The sequence below is a fragment of the Saprolegnia parasitica genome (genome assembly GCF_000151545.1).
Source record: "Saprolegnia parasitica CBS 223.65 unplaced genomic scaffold supercont2.4, whole genome shotgun sequence".
In the NCBI taxonomy this organism is placed as follows: Eukaryota; Oomycota; class Saprolegniomycetes; order Saprolegniales; family Saprolegniaceae; genus Saprolegnia; species Saprolegnia parasitica.
The window spans coordinates 615,947-633,162 of NW_012156398.1; the positions used below are offsets into that span (position 1 = coordinate 615,947).

At 59.7% G+C, this 17,216-nt stretch overlaps 7 protein-coding genes across 7 annotated transcripts; 5 read left to right on the forward strand and 2 right to left on the reverse strand.

The window, feature by feature from the left end:
• Nucleotides 1-747: 747 nt before the first annotated feature.
• On the forward strand, nucleotides 748-1,875 carry SPRG_19328 (hypothetical protein; the record flags this gene model as incomplete). The annotated part of the gene is made up of 1 exon (XM_012340349.1): nucleotides 748-1,875. One exon carries the CDS (start codon nucleotides 748-750, stop codon nucleotides 1,873-1,875), a length of 1,128 nt encoding a protein of 375 aa, XP_012195739.1.
• A 538-nt stretch (nucleotides 1,876-2,413) lies between these two features.
• On the forward strand, nucleotides 2,414-3,739 carry SPRG_19329 (hypothetical protein; the record flags this gene model as incomplete). The annotated part of the gene is made up of 8 exons (XM_012340350.1): nucleotides 2,414-2,443; nucleotides 2,487-2,921; nucleotides 2,972-3,087; nucleotides 3,145-3,184; nucleotides 3,228-3,305; nucleotides 3,359-3,502; nucleotides 3,552-3,626; nucleotides 3,674-3,739. 8 exons carry the CDS (start codon nucleotides 2,414-2,416, stop codon nucleotides 3,737-3,739), a joined length of 984 nt encoding a protein of 327 aa, XP_012195740.1.
• Nucleotides 3,740-5,143: 1,404 nt separating this feature from the next.
• Nucleotides 5,144-7,793, reverse strand: SPRG_19330 (hypothetical protein; the record flags this gene model as incomplete). The annotated part of the gene is made up of 7 exons (XM_012340351.1): nucleotides 5,144-5,546; nucleotides 5,605-6,608; nucleotides 6,659-7,095; nucleotides 7,139-7,166; nucleotides 7,219-7,562; nucleotides 7,614-7,707; nucleotides 7,755-7,793. The coding sequence occupies 7 exons, from the start codon at nucleotides 7,791-7,793 to the stop codon at nucleotides 5,144-5,146; spliced, it is 2,349 nt and encodes a 782-aa protein (XP_012195741.1).
• Nucleotides 7,794-8,458: 665 nt separating this feature from the next.
• On the forward strand, nucleotides 8,459-8,962 carry SPRG_19331 (hypothetical protein; the record flags this gene model as incomplete). Its single annotated transcript, XM_012340352.1, has 1 exon — nucleotides 8,459-8,962. One exon carries the CDS (start codon nucleotides 8,459-8,461, stop codon nucleotides 8,960-8,962), a length of 504 nt encoding a protein of 167 aa, XP_012195742.1.
• A 1,375-nt stretch (nucleotides 8,963-10,337) lies between these two features.
• On the reverse strand, nucleotides 10,338-11,452 carry SPRG_01623 (hypothetical protein). The gene is made up of 3 exons (XM_012339990.1): nucleotides 11,013-11,452; nucleotides 10,851-10,960; nucleotides 10,338-10,793 (listed from the first exon to the last, which is right to left on the reverse strand). The coding sequence occupies exons 1-3, from the start codon at nucleotides 11,405-11,407 to the stop codon at nucleotides 10,369-10,371; spliced, it is 930 nt and encodes a 309-aa protein (XP_012195380.1). The 5' UTR covers nucleotides 11,408-11,452; the 3' UTR covers nucleotides 10,338-10,368.
• A 754-nt stretch (nucleotides 11,453-12,206) lies between these two features.
• On the forward strand, nucleotides 12,207-13,220 carry SPRG_19332 (hypothetical protein; the record flags this gene model as incomplete). Its single annotated transcript, XM_012340353.1, has 1 exon — nucleotides 12,207-13,220. The coding sequence occupies one exon, from the start codon at nucleotides 12,207-12,209 to the stop codon at nucleotides 13,218-13,220; it is 1,014 nt and encodes a 337-aa protein (XP_012195743.1).
• A 970-nt stretch (nucleotides 13,221-14,190) lies between these two features.
• On the forward strand, nucleotides 14,191-16,899 carry SPRG_19333 (hypothetical protein; the record flags this gene model as incomplete). The annotated part of the gene is made up of 1 exon (XM_012340354.1): nucleotides 14,191-16,899. The coding sequence occupies one exon, from the start codon at nucleotides 14,191-14,193 to the stop codon at nucleotides 16,897-16,899; it is 2,709 nt and encodes a 902-aa protein (XP_012195744.1).
• Between the last annotated feature and the right edge of the window lie 317 nt (nucleotides 16,900-17,216).

The window sequence follows — 17,216 nt, forward strand, 5'->3', positions numbered from 1 at the left end:
ATACTTCGAACTTCGCGACACGCGTAGTTTTCGAAGCTTTGGTGCAACTCGATCAATTTGATCGTTTGATGCCAGCCATGGATGCGGGTGGGATCCTGCATCTCACAGCGTCCACCGTACAGTGTATTTTTGACAGAGAATTCGCGACAACGTTCTTCGAATACATCAATAAACGCTCCTCGACGGTGGCAGCTGACGAGGGCGAGACCGTTCCTTGCCTCGGCTCGTGCTCCTGCACATGCCTCGCATCGCGGACGAACAGGTGGTCGTCCTCTGGGACGAGGCCAATTCTACCTGGTATTACAATGCCGTCGCCGGCGCCGCTCCAAGCTGGTCCCTGCTGTCACCGTGGATCGTCCTGGCGGGTTCAGGCATGATCGATTCCAAGGTTTTATTGACCCTTGTCTATACTATGGCTTCAACCGAGGTGTGCTCGACGGCGCAGCTGCTCCCCAAACGCCTTGTCAGCGATGAGCATAATGACGTCGGCGTCAACAACCCCTTCGTCCAAGCTACTGTATGTCCATACTTTAACCAAGACGACGTCGCATCCATATCCATCACCAGCGGCTGGTCGATACCAAGAAGAGCCAATCCCAAGCGCGCATTTCCACGGCATCGACCAATCGACGCGCGATGTGGGCCATCCGGACCGTGAGTGCGGCCAGGTTCCGGCGCAATCAGCTGACGAGAACCGGATCTAGCAACGACAGGTCGGCCGTCTATGTGCATTTTGCGATCGTCGCCATGCCCGCGACCCCGCGGCTCGTGACGAGCCAATGGCTCTTCAACCGGCTCCAGACGCTCGGCGGCCTCACGCTCATCGACAGCCGCAGCGCACAGTGCTACGAGCACGCGCACGTGTGGTCCTTCCTGAGCTTGCCGCCGCCGCCGCACGCCGGCCGTGGCCTCTTTCTGGAAGACGATGGGTCCGACGGCTGGTCCGCCGTCGACATGTCGACGCTTGCGCCGGCGACCGACGCTGGCCGGCAGCGCTGGGCCAAGCGCAAGCTCACCGACGTCATTATCTACGACGCCTTTGGCGTGTACACGCCTCGGTCGTGGGCAATGACGCTGGCCAACTGGCTTCTTCAGGAGCGTCTCGTGACCTCGGTCAAGCTGCTGCAGGGCGGCATGCAGAGCTTCCAGCGTCTCTACCCCTTCATGATGGCGTCGCGGAAGGACAATGGCAGCGAGTCGCCGACGCCCGTGCGCTCGACCGTGCTCTTCTCCCCGTCGTCGCCGTCGCCGACCGCCAAGACAAAGACACACGCGCTCACGTTTCCGCACGAAATCGTCCAGGGGTCCATCTACCTCGGCAACATCTGGCAGGCGACGCATCCCGAAGTACTCCGCAAGATGGGCATCACGCACGTCGTCTCGATCGCGACGGCGCCGCTGGATGAGAAGTTCCAGCTCAAGGGCATCAAGTACCACCAGGTGCCCATGCGTAGCGTCATGGCGGCCCCGGATGCAACGGTCGCATTCGTACGCGACGCGACCGAGAAGGGCGGCAAGGTGCTCGTGCACTGTCTGCACGGCATCTCTGCGTCGGCGGCCGTCGTCGTCTACTACGTCATGCAGACGCACTCGAAACTGTCGCTCGTCACTGCCTACAACCACGTGCACCGGTGCCGCAACCTCATTTACCCCAACATCGCGTACATGCGCTGGCTCGTCGAGGCCGAAGTGGCGCGGTACGGAGCCTCGAGCGTCGAGAGTCTCTCGGAGATTGACGACCTCCAAAACGGCTTGTTACCAGACACGCCGATCGACTCGACGCGCAAGCTCAGCGTCCAACTGTCCATGCTGTTTCGCCGCCGCTGCACCGAGAAGCACGTCGCGTCGCACATGCAGCGCATCTTTGGCGAGTGAACGCGGCAACGGAACCGCTCGACTCGCCCTCGTATTTATAATGATCCAAATAAGTTGACTATTTATGTGCCACTATCTAGTTGTCCAGTGGAGTAGTCGCTTCGTACTTGGGAAAGAGAATGCCAACGTTGTCTGAGTCCCTTGCTTCGTTTAGCCCTCTGCACTGTCGACTTGTTGAATCACAAGGCGACACTCCGTCGAGACGCGGCCATCTTGATCGCACTTGAGATCTGATCCGAATCACGACCACTAACGCTCCTCGCTTGAAGCACCGGCCACGCCTCACGAGCGCATTAGGAAGTCCACCATTTCTTTGTATGCAATAACTCAGCTCAACAACAACATGACATCTAACATACATGTACATTTTGTTTCCAGCTGCTGGTAGTAATACGGGCACCGGTAGTTGAACTAGAGAACAATAATATGCTGATATATTATATCACCAATGTGCCCAGCAGTTACCGGAAACGTACGGATAGAGATGTGGTTTCCTTGCGCCACGTCATTTTTCGAAAACCAGCGATCTTGAAGAGGCATGTCGTCGCGGTCGCTCGTGGACCGAGCGGTAGCCTGCACGTGTATCGTGCATTGCACCCACAACGATATAGGCGGCGCTGGAGGCCGCCAATGCAGCGGCTACCGTACGCAGTCGCCGAGCCGCGTCGGCTGCCGATGCGGCCTTGGCGTCCGTGCGCAGCGTGAGTTCCATCACGGTGAACGAGGCAGAGAACGAAGACGACGACGACGATAACGACGTTGTGGCGCTGCCCGAAAACCCAAAGGAGCTATCAAAAGAGCCGTCGTTCTCATCCAACGCGCGGGGGTCGAGTCAGGCCAACTGGAAAGAAACGATCCAAAGCCCAAGTCCGCGGCGCCACAGCCGCGTGCTCGGCGAGCGCCCGCCAAGCTTGACGTCTTCTTTGAACCGTCCGGTCGCCGCTTCGAGCAAGTCCATGTCTGAGATTTGCGACGAGCATGTAAGCACATCGATCGCCGACTTGCAGGACGCCATCAACAAGCTTGCAGCGTTGAACCGGACCACGGTACGAAGACATGGTGCCATTCGCTTCATTCTCTCGAGCGCTCGCTGTAGGAAAGCGCGATTGGTGCTATGCTAGAGCAAATCGACAAGCTCCAAGCCGACCACAAAGATCTCAAGCGCAAAGCCGTGCAAACGACGACGGTGCTCGAGAAGCAAAAGCAATCGCAGTACTACAACGCTATAAAACGATCCAGAATCCTCTCATGCGGCGTTGCTGGGCGTAGAATGAGCCACGAAGCCAAGTACCTCGAAGCCGAAGCGGACGTACGAGCGCCTCCTACGCGCTTCCAAGCTCACGCGCGTGTAGCTCGCGTCCAAGACGTTTGCGTTGGACGACGCCAAGCGCAGCGAAGCCAAGGCAGCCCAAGCGGCCAAGGCCATCGAGGTGCGGCGTTCATGTTGCGTGCGAGTATCCAATCGGCCGGTATGTCGCTGCAGATCCGCCTCGAACGGGCGCTGCATGACTTGGAGAAAAGCAAGCGCGAGTTGCGGGATGAGCGGGCAACCAAAGGCGGTCCTGCGGTGCCCAGAATCGACCATGACAAGGTTCTTCGGGACGCCAAGCGGGCCGAGAAGCAAAAAGTACCAATCTCCGTCGCCTTCTTCAACTTGCATACGATCTCATGTTTAGGCGGAGCTCCTCGTCGCGTACAAGAAGCAAGCCAAGCTCATCGAGGTGCTCAAGCGTCAGAAGATCCACCTCGAAGTCATATCATTGTCGTCCCGACACATCGTGATCTCACGGGTGTTTAGGCGGCCAAGGACTTGGAGTTGACCGAAGCAGAGTTTGTGAAAACGGTGGATCTGGGAAATCTATAGTCGGTATCTTTGGTCTCAGTCAATATATATTCCTACGCCGCGTATGCTCAATGCGCATAATCGCGCTTGAGTATACGAGGAGGCAAGAGACGGCGCTGCACGAGGTCGAACACAGCGACCCCAAGCAGTCAGGAAGTGTCAGCCGAAACGGTACTAGTACGAGGCGCAACCTTGTGTGCCATCGCACGAAAGATGACAAAAAGGGGTGCATGTTGAAGAGCGACCGGCGTCCAACCTGCGGTTTGTATGTGGCCGCGGCGACGTTGAAGGCGCAGAGGAGGCCAATTTGTCAAAAAGAGGGCCAAAGGGCCGCCGGCAGCGGTCCGTTTGTGTCATATTGGGGCCAATATGCTCGCGTGGGGGTTTGAAGTAGGGACCTCATCGCAGTGAGTAGCCGTGGCTTGGTTCCAAGTGGCGTCTTCAGTCTTGAACATCCTCCGAGACAGAGACAGTAGCATGACGTGCGCAGATGACGACAGCTTGGAGCAGAAGCGGCCACCGCCGTCGATGGGCCAGCCAATCGAGCGGATCTCGCTGTCGCCGCTCGTCGTGCCACGTCAGGAAAGCATGTCGATCCGCGGCCTCCTCAACCCGCAAGAGCTGCCGCGCGACGACGCGCGACCACCACCGAGTACTAGGCGAGCTGAAAATGTATTCAAACAAGAAGACGGTTTGCCACGTATGCTCTCCAAGCGACCGCTCGACTTGCTCGACGACGCCGTGTGTCCCAAGCGCGGTCTCTCGTGCAATGTGCCAGCGTGCCCCAACAAGGCCGTACGCACACCCTGTATGGTACTGCAGATCAAGCAATCGCGCTACGTAGGTCAGCAAAGGTCGCTGCATCACACACGGCGGTGGCTGCCGCTGCAAGATACCTGGCTGCAAGAACGGCGCCAAGATGTACGGCCTCTGCCACCTCCATGGTGGCCGCAAGCAGTGCAAAGCGACCGGCTGCAACAAATTTGCCAAGAGCATGGGCCTCTGTTGGGCACACGGTCCTCGCCGCCAAGGGTCGCCGCCACCTCATGCATTGGCGTAGGCGGTAGCAAGACGTGTGGCATCCCACTCTGTGGCAAGGGCGCCCTCAAGGGCGGCTACTGCTGGGCCCACGGCGGAGGTACTGCGCTACCATGTTGCCTCGTGTCACACGACGGGGTAGGGAAGCGGTGCCTCGTCGATGCGTGTCAAAAGCCCGTCAAACACGGCACGTGTTGCGCCCAACACACCACACCCGGGCGGCTTAGTCCCTAGTAGTACTGTCTTATTCTCCATCCGATCGTCGCGCTCGAAGATTTGAGTTTTTTTGTTGATTTGTTTCGATTTCTTCGTATTGTTGGGGTGGATCTTCTCCAACATTGGGGCGAGGTTGAAGAAGCGGCCGCGAGATACGCACGGTAAATAGTGTCATGTGGCCCCAAAGCTGCAGAGATCGAGGCGGCTGGCGTCGGCGACGACAAACCCATCGCCAGCCCGCGCGACCGTAACGGGCCGCTGCAGCCGGTCGGCTTCGGGCAGCGTGCCCCCAAAGCTATGGAAGAAGCGGCCGTCGGGCGTGAAGAGGAGGATGGCGGCGCGGGCCGAGACGTCGCACACTAGGATATGGCCTGTATGCGCATCGACGTAGAGGCCCATGGGCACCATGCGCACGCCTTGGGCCATGTGCTCAAACACAAAGAGTGGTGCGCCGACGAGCGAAAGCACCTGTACTCGGTGGTTGCCCGTGTCGCTGACCACCATCTTGGCATCGCGGTGCGGCCCGAGGTCGACGCCATCGTACTGCGGCAAGGCGGGGACGACCGCCACGTCCCTACGCTCATTGTGTCAACACGATATGGTCGTCCTCTTGTTTAGCAGTTAGTACGTACGTGGGAAGGGCAAACTCGCCGGGCCGGCTGCCAAACGAGCCAAATGTCCCGACCGGCGCCGTCGAGGCAATGTTGAACACTGCAATGCGGTGGTTGCGCTGGTCGGCGCAGTAGACGTCTCCCTCAAAGACGCAGAGGCCGAGCGGTGCGTCGAGGCTGTTCGCGCGGTGGCCAAAGGAGCCGAGGACGTGCAGCGCCCGGCGCGTTATAGCGTCAAAGACCTGAATCCGGTGGTTGCCGCTGTCGCTGACAAGCACCCAGCGCGTCTCGGCAGTCGGCGTATAGAGGGCAACGGCCGTCGGCGATTGTAGCTCGCCGAGTTGGCACCCCGGGGCACACTCGATTTTGCTGCCATATGTCGCCGCCCCCAGAAACCCGGCGAGGGTCCACTCGCGCTTGATGGGCGTCACCGCCACGTGCTCATAGATCGCGACCCGGTGCAGGACCGAGTCGACCACGTAGGCGGTGGTCCCGTCGACGGCCGCGCCCGCCACGTGCTTGAGACCATTGGCAGGAAGCGCGGCCCACGCAAACTTGGGTCCTGCGTAGTGGTAGCTGCACACGCGGGCGTTGTCGCGGTCCACCAAAACGATCGCGTTCTGGTGGTTGCGCGCAATGTCGAGTGCGGTGGGGCACCGCAAGCTGCGCTTCTCCTCTGCGAGTTGCTGCAAGAGGCTCGAGACCGTGGTAAAGGCCATCGACGACGGGTGCAAGTACTCGGCGAGCCGGCGCCTCGCCTCGAAGGGCCCCCATGCAGTCACGGCCGTTGCAATGTGGTGCAGCCCGACATGGTCGAGGCATCGAAGCAGCGCCGTCGTGAGCTGCTTGAAAGACGTAATGTGGCGTTCGAGGCTCGTAACATCCGAGTGCTGCGAAAAGATGTATACGACGGCGCCATCGTCGCGAAGGACTTGGATCCGGTAGTTGCCATAGTCGGCGACAACGATGTCAAAATGTTCGTTGAGTCCTCTGGTTGTAGGCGGTGTGCCCCGGTTCACCGCGTTCTAGCACACCGTAGTTCAGCGTATGACTACAATGCCAGCACACAAGCCACCTTGCGCACATTGGCCAATTTGACGTCGCGAGGGTCCCAGAACTGCCCCGGGGCACGTCCTTTTGACCCGAGGTGGCCCACAAAGAGACCGCGTTTCGTAAAGATGGCAAGTCGCCCGTGGCCCGTGTCGGCCACAACAACGTGGTAGTGCGAGATGTCGACGCCACTCGGGAACGAGAGGCCGCCCGAGAGCGCTCGCGCCGTCGGTGTCTGCAGCACCAAGCCCTTGGTTTCGACGCTAAGTACTTGGATACGGTGGTGCGCGCTGTCACACACATAGAGCTCGTTGGCTAGAAAGTCCATTGCGAGGCCGCGCGGGTGGCGCAAGTCGGCGCTCGTCACGACGTGGAGGAGGTTTGGTGCCTGGAAACCGCCGCTGGATGGAAACATGGTTGCAAAGGCGTATATGTGGATGCAGTCGAGGGCGTCGTCGGCGACTACAGTGTATGAACGCACGGCGTATGTCGCGCGGCTTCGTACCGCAGAGAAGACCGCCGCGGGAGATCGCCTGGCAGAGTGGGACGACATGAGACAGTCGGTGGGCGCGCTGACGCACGTACGAGGGCGGAGGGGGCGCGGGCGCGGAGACGCTGCGACGTGAGCTTGGTCGTCTGCGCATACAGATGCACGTCGCTCGCCGTGTCCAGCACCGCGTGTTTGTTCACGTAGAGCTGCCACCCACGGGCGTACTCGTCGGGCGGGACAACCACCACCGCGACCGGGGTCGCCAGCAGCGGGATCTCGCGCGTACAGTACGCGCCAAGGAGCTCGTACTGCGCTTGGATCGTTGCGATGCGGTCGCGCTCGCCTTGGATAACGCCGGCGATGCGGGCGGCCTCGGCGGCGCGCGCGGCCCGCTGCCGCGCCTTCTCTGCTTCGGCTTGCGCCGCCTGCGCGAGCTTTTCTACAACGCACCAAGGTACCAGTGGGCACTGGCCCCAAATGAGATGGGCACCTGCTTCGATCGCGGCTCGATCGCGCTCTTCCTGGAGCCGCGCCCGTTCGAGCGCCTCGGCGGCCTCGCGCTCGAGCCGAAGCTTCTCCAATTGCTAGTCCACAGCATGATGAGCATGCGTGGATGGCGTTGGCCGTGTACGCGGAGGCGCCGCCGCTCGGCGATCGGGTTGGTCGCCATGTGCCAAGTGCCAAGTGCAATGTGAAGCTGAAACGACTACGGTCGCAACGGCCCCATGAGTCAGATTCAGAGGCAGAGATCATCGCAGCGGACGAGCGATACACACGTGGAGGCCAGCGCGGCGTGTGGACCTGGGATATGTCGTCGCATCTGGTTAGGTTGACGTTGATTTTCTTGCTACTGGTCCACTCCCTTCTTGCAACGTCTTTTGGCGCTCGCGTCGCGGTCCACGTATGCTTCAAGCTGGTCATTGAATCTCCACTTGCATCATACCATGGGTTGTTCTGAGGGAGTGGTCTGTAGAAAGGTCTTCCGCATGGCTCGTTTGGACCACCTCTTTCTGGGCTCTAAAGCGTACTTCAATGCTTCGATCACGACGATATTGTATGTGGAATTAAGATTTGAATAAAAATGCTGCATCTGGGCCCGCAGACATGTGGGTGCAACCGCTGCTGTCTTCAGATGGGTGGCACCAAGTGGTGAGACACCGCATGCACGAGCTTGTCTTCCTCCGTCCCCGCCGCGTCTGGGCGGCACACCTTGGTCTTTGTATCCGCTCGCTCCTCACCACTCTTTTGCTGTCTTCGCGCAGAACCATATGGCGCCAGCATGTTCCGCAGGTGGATCTCACTTCCGTTCTGCCGACCTTGCCAGAAATCAGCATCATGTCGACGACGCCACGCTTGTGCCGCTTTGGCGGCTGCCGCTCGTACGGCAAGATGGACGGCTACTGCCTCATTCACATCAAGGAGGCCGTGACGCCGGCGTCCGTGGCGCCCACGCCGCTTCTGACGCCGTCGCTCGCGCCGTTGCGCATTGCATCGCCACCGCCGCTCGCGTCGCCCAAGCCCTCGTCGCCGCAAGGCAGCATGCCCCTCACGCACCTGCCTCCGGTTTGCAACGGCCGGTGGCAGTGCTTCGTGCCAGGCTGCGCCATCACCGCAGCGCCCGGCCTGCCTTTCTGCACCGAGCACGACCACGCGACGTTGACTGTCGACGTCGGCAAGCCGACGTCCGGTCGCCGGAAGCGCAAGTCGCCGACGCCGACACCTCGGACGACGTCCCGCCCGCGCACGACGCACGACGCGCCGAGCTGCGACGAAGTGTACCGGCAGCAGCTCGACGTGAGCGAGCACGCGCAGATCCTCGCGACGCTCGCGCGCACGTAGACGCCCTCGTGTTATGTAATCTAAATCCTAGTTGTAGTCGTCGTCATGCCTCTTGGTTGCCTTCACCGCCCGACTTGGCTTGGTATCGACCCAAGACGAGCCCGAAGCATCGCGGCGGCAGTCACACAGGTGCATGACGCCACATGTATCGCTGACAAGCGTCATGAATTGATTACCACGCGTGATGGCGACCGCGACCGGTTGTGGCGACGGCACATGCAAGTGGCGTCGGCCAGGTGCGCTGTCGGCCACATCGAAGACATGGACATCGCAAAGCAATGCAACCACGTACTACGGCATCCATGTGCTGCTGCTGGCTTGCTGCGCTGGCTACAGCCCACTGTTGCACCCGCCGCTTCCCTCCTGCGACGCCCTTACACCGTCGCCTCTGTCCACCATCGACGACGTTTACAGGACCCATATTGCTGCGTCTATGGCGCCTGACGAACGACCAGCGAGAAGAGCTGTCCACCTGTCGCCAAGTATCCAACGGAGAAGCAATGTCAACCGACGAAACGTTGGGCTGTGCTATGGTCCACTTTGAATGTATGTAGTACCAGTCGCACGTTGTCGCCGTCTTTGCCATGACGCAGAGCGAGCCGAGTATATAGAGCACTTGCAATCCCTTTTTCTGAAGGATCTTGCTCTGGAAGAGGATACACAACGGTTGCATCCGGTTGGCCCCGGCACTGGAAGTGGAGGAACGACGAGGCGAGCGTAGAAATCGCGGGCGGTGCAGACCTTTTGACCACGAGGGCGGTCGTGATGCCCTTGTGGTAGGAGCCACCAAGCGTCGCTGCGACCTCCAGAGCAGACGCACGCCTCTAGTCTGCCTCTCTAGAGACGACGACTCTTCATACCGTGTGCTCAGTCATTCCACAATTGTATCAACCATATCTTGCGTTTGTATCAAGTGACGGGTTTGAGCGCTCGGCGACCGGTCGCCCTAATTTCCAATGTCGAACCAACAGGTAGTTAGTTGACCCTGCATGGGGGAAGGACTCGTTGCAACACCAACACAGCCCTGCAGCACCATGCAATCATCGGCTCTCTAGTCCAGTTCAGTAGTATTCTAGCAGGATGCGGTATTGTCTATCCTGCTAGACGTTGGCCACAATGCTTACCTCGATGACACAATGATATGTCGACCCAACCTTGCCATCACCGCAACGAGGACCGCAGCCCATGCGCGAGTTAGCAGATCCCAGTCTCTTCTCTTCAACCTCGCCACCAAATCCCATCAGAATACGTTTGTTTCAAAACAATGCCTCGCGATGTACCTTGTGTTGCTGTCGCTTGATGTCGATCGTCTGACCGACGACCCGCGGTGCTGTCAAGCTCCATTCCAGCAGGCAATATGCCCACACGAGGCGAGTTCATGTACAAGAGCTTCGTATAGTGAGATCTTATGCGACCTTGGCCTTGGTCGTCGGCGCGCGACCAAACACCTTGTCGAAAAAGTCCGACCACTGGCTCGACCCCTTCTCGCGCTTCTCACGCTGCGCGGCGCGGAAGGCCTTGTCCGTGCCAAAGACCCAGTCCCAGATCGTAAAGACGGACGAGTAGTTGCCGTCAAACTTTTCGTGGTGGAAGTCGTGGTGCACCGGGCCGCCCCAGAACGGAATGTACGCCGAGAGCGCAAACGGCAGCTCGTAGCCCGAGTGGTCGTCAACCGTCTCGTACAAGCGCACGGCGAGCCAGACCCAGAGCGTGAGGAGGTGGCGCGTCAGCAAAAGCGGCCCGAGAAACGTGCCAATGCCTAGGAACATGGTCTCGATCGGGTGCGCGTACTCGGCCGAAATGCCAAACGGCGCCGCGTACTCGTGGTGGACTAGTCATAAATTGATATGAGCCGTCGCCTCGTTTATAGAGGACAAGTTGTCATTACCCTTGTGGACATACTTGTAGATCTTCTTCCAGTGCAAGAACCGGTGGATCCAGTAAAAGTAGAAATCTTCGAGGAGAAAGCTCACGAGGCACTGCCACGCAATCGTCGTCCTACGCCCCATATACTGCATGAGCCTCGATAATAGAAACAGCATCAACGTACGCTTTTGGGAGCGGCATGGCGGCCGAGAAGCCGAGGAGGCGCAGGCCAAAGTCGCTGCAGAGGATCATCGGCAGCTGCACAAAGACGTGGTTGAAGAGGAGGCCCTTGAGGCAGCGCGACGTGTCGACCCAGTTGTTGGGCTTGGTCGGCTGGATCTTGTATTTCGCAAAGTACGGAATGTAGTCGAGCGCCAAGTACGGCAGCCAAAGACCAAAGTACAGCGCTTCGTGCAAAATGAAGGTAAACACCGAGACGATCACAAACTCCGAGTAGTTGTCCAGCATCGACTGCCAGTACGGCGCGAGAAAGGCCAGCGAGTTGAGCTCATGGAACGTCGCCTCGAGCGACGCCACGTTGATGCCGTGCTCGAGCAACGTCGCGTTCCAGGCCTCCATGCTCGATGTCGAAATTGCCGAATGAACTGCTGTCTTCGGTGGCCCTCGCAAAGGTAATCACGCGCGATTACCAGGGACCTCTCCGTGGCGTATACCAAGTGTCGCAGGTATCGTGCCCCGGGGCACACTTGACTTAAGGGGCGTAAGGGCGGGTCATCGTCGCATGGACAGGAGACGAACAACCATGTGCGTGTGCTGTTGCGGTCAAGCGCCAATGCGCTGCATAGACGTCGCCGGCAAAGCCACACCGCGGCTATGCACCAGTGGCTATGCACCACTACTAGAACCGTTCGAGTTTCGAGTTTCGAGCTTCTAGCATCGAAACCTTGGCCACGAGTCGTGGCCCACGACAGCGACGACGGCTGCCTGTTATTACATCGTGTCAACCGGTAAACGTCGTGATTATTGCCGGGCGTGGATCCAGCGACATCCTCCTTGCTTTGCAGCGAACCGTCGCGAAGATATATGGGCGGCGAGATCCACGTTGCTCTTTCCCCTGCGCCGACACGAGAGGCAGGCAGCGGCTTCGGACACTACCAACTACTAATACTACATACGTACGGTAGTATTCATACGCTCATAGGAAGGGGCTCCATGGGTGCATGCTCTCGGAACGCTCGCCGCACTTCCCGGCAAGAGGCGTCGCGCGCCGTTAAAGGCGCGCATAGACAGGCGGCGTGCCCCGGGGTGACATCCGGCTTGTATCCGGCGATCCGGATACGCTGCCATGTAATCAAGTGGATTAGCGGCCGTGTCATCGTCGGTCGGTGTCTACCCAGTCAGTTTGCAACTTGCTACGATGGTCCGCTGTGCGCTGAACGTGGCGGGCGGCGCTGCGGCCCTCTCGGCCTTCTGCGTCGCCGCCGTCTACGGCTCGTCAGCCGTCAACGCGACGGCGACCGGCGCTGTGCCCATGACGCTCTTGGAGACGCTCGAAGAGCTCAACTCGCTCAACTTTCTCCTGCCGTACTGGCAGTACATGCTCGACAACTACGACGAGTTCACGATCAACGCCGGCTTGACGTTCGTGCTCCACGAAATTGTCTACTTTGGCGGCTGGATCCCGTACCTGTTGCTCGACTACGTCCCGTGGGTCCAAAAGTACAAGATCCAGGACAAGCCCAACACGTGGGCCATGACCGCCAAGTGCCTCAAGCTGCTTGCGTTCAACCACGTGATTGTGCAGCTGCCGATGATGATCTCGAGCCATAGCAGCTTGACGATGCTCGGCTTTGGCATGGAGGCGCCGCTCCCGACCGCGTGGACGATCTTCTGGAAGGTCATGGTTTCGGCCGTCCTCGAAGACTTTTACAACTACTGGGCGCACCGCTTCTTGCATTGGAAGAAGATCTACAAGTACATCCACAAGCTCCACCACGAGTACGCGGCGCCGTTCGGCATCACGGCCGAGTACGCGCACCCAGCCGAGACGCTCATCCTTGGCCTTGGCACGTTTCTCGGGCCGCTTCTGCTGACGCGCCACCTCCTCACGCTCTGGGTCTGGATGGTCGTCCGCATCATGCAGTCGATCGATAGCCACTCGGGGTACGACCTGCCGTTCGCGCTCACGTCGTGGCTGCCGTTCTGGGGCGGCCCCGTGCACCACGACTACCACCACGAAAAGTTCGACTGCAACTACGCGTCGTTTTTTACGATCTGGGACTGGGTCTTTGGCACCGACGTCCAGTTCCGCGAAGCGCAGCACATCAAGTACACGACGGGCAAGAGCTCGTGGTCCGATGCGTTCTACAAGCTCGGCCTCGCCTCGTACGTCAAGAAGGACGCGGACGCCAAGAAGGCCAAGACGGCATAGATAGCTCGACTTGTGTATCTAAAAACACCATACAACATCCTGTACTCCATGCGACTCGAATATCGGACGCATCCCAGGCTGCGATCCTAGAGACCTCTTGGCGACATGCCCCACCGCACACAAGTTCCGGTCAGCTACCGCAGCGGCCTCCAGAGGTCTCATCCACACCTCGAGACGAAGAGATCGCGCATATTGAAGTCCCCATTTCCCGGTAGGATCTTATGACTGAACCAGAAGCGAGTCGAGCTGGTGGGTGGGCAGAACCGATATTGGATCATTTGCACTTGTTGGTGACATGTCCTTCGATCGTTGAGCATACTACATATATGTATAGTGCATAGAGAAGCGGCGATGCGTGCATTGCACGTTAAAGTGTCCTTCCTTAAGGTGACAGAGGATTGCGTGTTTTATCCCGTTGGATCCACCGCTTTCACACATTTACTGTATTCGGCATGTGCCTAGCATGCCGAAAATAAGGCAGATGTGTGCCTTTGGTTGCACTGAGCACGACGAGGATGAGGATTGAAGCATATATACCTACCATGCGTCCTAGGATACGAGCAGCATTAGTACCATGGTCTAGCAGTACGACTACCAGAGGAACATGGCGAGAGAAGAAGCGAAGTCGTCGGTGTGAGAGCGTTGCAGTCGAGATCCTGAGAAAGCACTTGCCCGAGCGCAAGCACCTTGAGCAAGGTTCGATCACGAAGACTTGGAGCGAGTGACGCCGTGCAAGAGAGAACGCCAGCCGCCACAGCAGCAGCGTCGACGAGGATGACGGGTCAAGCGCATACTCTCTTCTATTTGCCTGTCTATCTTGAAAATGAAAAGCTCGCGGGAAACGATCATCACTCTGGTATTTCAGCCAATCCGCGGACGATCCATTGAATCCGGATCCGGTTTGCTCGCACATTGAGAACAAGCAGCTCACCACAGTCGCCCATTTGCCAGCTCCAGCGCCAGCTCCAGCATGCAGGACGTCGACGCGGGCACCGAGCCGTACGCGGCCGCGCACCGCCTCCTCGTGGGGGGCACGAGCTTCACGCACTACGTCTGTCAGGGGCCGCTCGACCCCGTAGACGTCCCGAGCCTGCGCGTCGCCGGCTTCGACGCGGCGTTGCACCGCCACAGCGACAGCGCTCCCATCGCCTCGATGCTGCAGGGTTACTCGTCGGGCGTCGTTCCTGCCCACGATCTGCAGCTGGGCCACGGTGGGCAAATCCCGCAAGAGCGGCGGGACCGACTTCCGGCAACGATTGAAGTGGTCTTGAACACCAAGTTTTATGCGTACGATCTCGCGCCCGTGCTCTCGCACCTCGCTGTCGGCAGCGCCTCGTCGATGCCGCTTTTGACGCCGGCAGTGCGGACGATGAAGAGTTTTGGGACGCTGCTCGTCCTCTTGCCGACGTTCTCTGATGGCGGCCTCGTGACGGTCACGTACAAGACGTATTCGACGCCGCTGGTGACGAGCTCAACCAGCGCCACGTTCGCGGTCGTGCACCGCAGCGCTTCGGTGTCGATGGCGCCCGTCACGGCCGGGCACGTCGTTGTCGCTGTCTTTGATCTCGTTGGTCAGAAACCGCCGCAGATGGGGCCTCCTCTCTCGCCCGCGTTTGAGGCCGCAGTCGCGGCCTTGATCGACGTGGCGTCGGCACCTCCGGTCGCCCACAACATGATTGGCTTTGCGGTTCGGCGCGGCCTTCGTTTTGAGGGGTTCAGTCACTGTAATCCTCAGGATGCGGCGTTCCTGGCGGCGCTCCTTGAGTCCAAGGCCTTTGACGTTGCCGGTGTGCTCGTGCAGCCGCGCCTCGGCAACGCGGACGCGCCTCATGAGATTCATTCTGGGACGATGCACCCGGCGCTGGGGCTTAAACCCAACGTGATGGCGGGCTGTGTGGGCCAGGAGGTGCCGGCCTTCCTCGGCAACGTCGAGGCTGATTTGCTGCGCGACTCGGAGGCGAAGATGTGCTTTGTCTTTTGGCCAACGGCTCGTCGATCGTGCGTTCTCGTCTTCGAAGGAAGCGCCACCTTTCTCGGGGTCATCGCCGACGCGGGTCTTCGCCGTCGCTGCCTCGAGCACTTGCTTGATGATGCGGACGGCCTTGTGTCTTCGGTCATCTGCAACGAATATATGAGCGATGAGATCTGCTTCTCTGTCGGCGTTGGTCGACACGTGAACGACATTGGCGACATTGATCTCGTCAAGCGCTTCTGGGCCCTGCGCGCGACCGTGGTTTGCGAAGATCACCTTCATCTCTTTGCGCCGACGGTCCATCGCGCGCTCGAGCTCTTTGGCGTCGACGCCCTCATGCCGGCGCTCGAAGCGCTTCTCTCAAGCTGGCAAACGACGTGGGCCGGCTTCGCGAGCGGCGTCCGCCTTGTCGCGAGCCTCGTCGGCGTCTCGAACGAGGCCGTCTGCTTGCGCCTCCCGCTCTCGGCTCCGCATCTGCCGCCGTTTAATGAGCTTGCGCTGCGCCTCTACAAGGCTCTCTTCCCGACACCATCGCCTCCCAAATCGCCACCGCTAGACCTGATTGAAGATTACCCACCGAAGCAGCTCTTCCAGGCGGCGCTCGTCAACGCCGCGCGCCTCGAAGCCTACCTCTGGGGCGATCCGCTGCACGGCATGATGCTCCCAGAGCACGCCAAGCTCGTATACGCGTACCGCCCGCCGTCGTGCTTGGAAGCGCTCGTCGTCAAGGAGATTGCTTTCCACCCGTGGACGGTCTTGGCGCCGGTGGTTCTCGCGCTTGCGCCGACCCGCGTCGCATGGTGCGACGCGCTCTTGCGGGCCAATGCCACGACTTGCGAGGCTGCACCGTTCGACGTCGACGCTGTGGAATTGATTGACGAAGAAGACAAAGTCGTCAAGGTTGTCGCCAGCGATGCGGCCAACGTGCTTTGCGCCCTCGATGCCATGGACGCACTCGACTTGGCGACGCTGCAGCGTATCTTGGCCATGGCGCGCCGCACGGCGTCGAAAGCACTCTGGATGTTTTTCAACGCAGTGCCGGCGGCGGCCCCGCGCTACCTCGACCTCGTCCTCTCGCGTGTGGTCGATCCCGATGCGGCGACGCTGCGGGACATGGTTCTGAACAAAAAGAACTACACGATCGAGACGCTCGCACGCTGGTCGCCGGCGTCGCTCGACCCGCTGCATGGTTTGATGTCGGGCCGCGACAACAACCCGGACCTGCACCGCGCCTTTCTGCACCGCCGGCAGCGAGCGGCGACGCCTTTCGACCGAGAGCTCGCGCTCACGACGCTCCGCGCCCTCGAGGCCGAGGACTACGTGGTGCAAAACGAGCCGGTGGCCGTGGACGTTGACCTTGAGCCTTGCCGCCGGCACTGCGCCCGCTGCTATACATTCAGACACTTCCTCTGCTCGCCGGATGAGGTGACGTGGAACAGCTCACGGCCAGTGTGCGACCCCATCAGCCGGTTTGCCACGAACCACGCTCATGTGATCGACATGATCTACATGTACGAGCTGACCGTCGTGACGAAGCGGCTGCCCCAGCGCGAGCGCCGCGACCAAGGTGCCATCATGATGGATTGGCTCCAGCGACGCCTCGCCCAAGACAACGACGCGCACCAGTGCGCCAACACCGTCGATGGCAACAACACCGTCGATGACGCCGATGACGAGCCCGCGCCTAAGCGCGTCAAGGCGCAGTAGCGACTTCTTGTCTCTTCAGTTTGCATGCGTGTATCCTCGTAACAGTGCGTCAAACCAATCAATATATGTCTCTCCTTTTGCCTTGGACGCTTCTCGTTCTTCATGCACTGTCTGTGAGGCACACAAGTCGACATGAGCGCTCTTCTGTCTCTTTAACTCTGTGCTGTTGCAAGGCGGTCGACCGAGGGGCGACGCGTCGGCAAGTAATCTCAACGCAAGGCGTGAGCAACGCAGCAACGAAGGCAGCCACGGGCGTCGGTGAAAAGTGTACTTTTGTCGGTGATATGTACAAGCTATAAGTTATCATTTGAGCTCGG

What these genes read in the sequence shown, in the direction of transcription:
- SPRG_01623 (XM_012339990.1), bottom strand. Translation starts at nt 11,407, where the DNA reads ATGGAGGCCTGGAACGCGACGTTGCTCGAGCACGGCATCAACGTGGCG. An exon ending in GCCATGCCGCTCCCAAAAGC is followed by an intron (nt 10,961 to 11,012) that starts GTACGTTGATGC and finishes TATGGGGCGTAG; the next exon opens with GACGACGATTGCGTGGCAGT. An exon ending in CTACAAGTATGTCCACAAGG is followed by an intron (nt 10,794 to 10,850) that starts GTAATGACAACT and finishes ATTTATGACTAG; the next exon opens with TCCACCACGAGTACGCGGCG.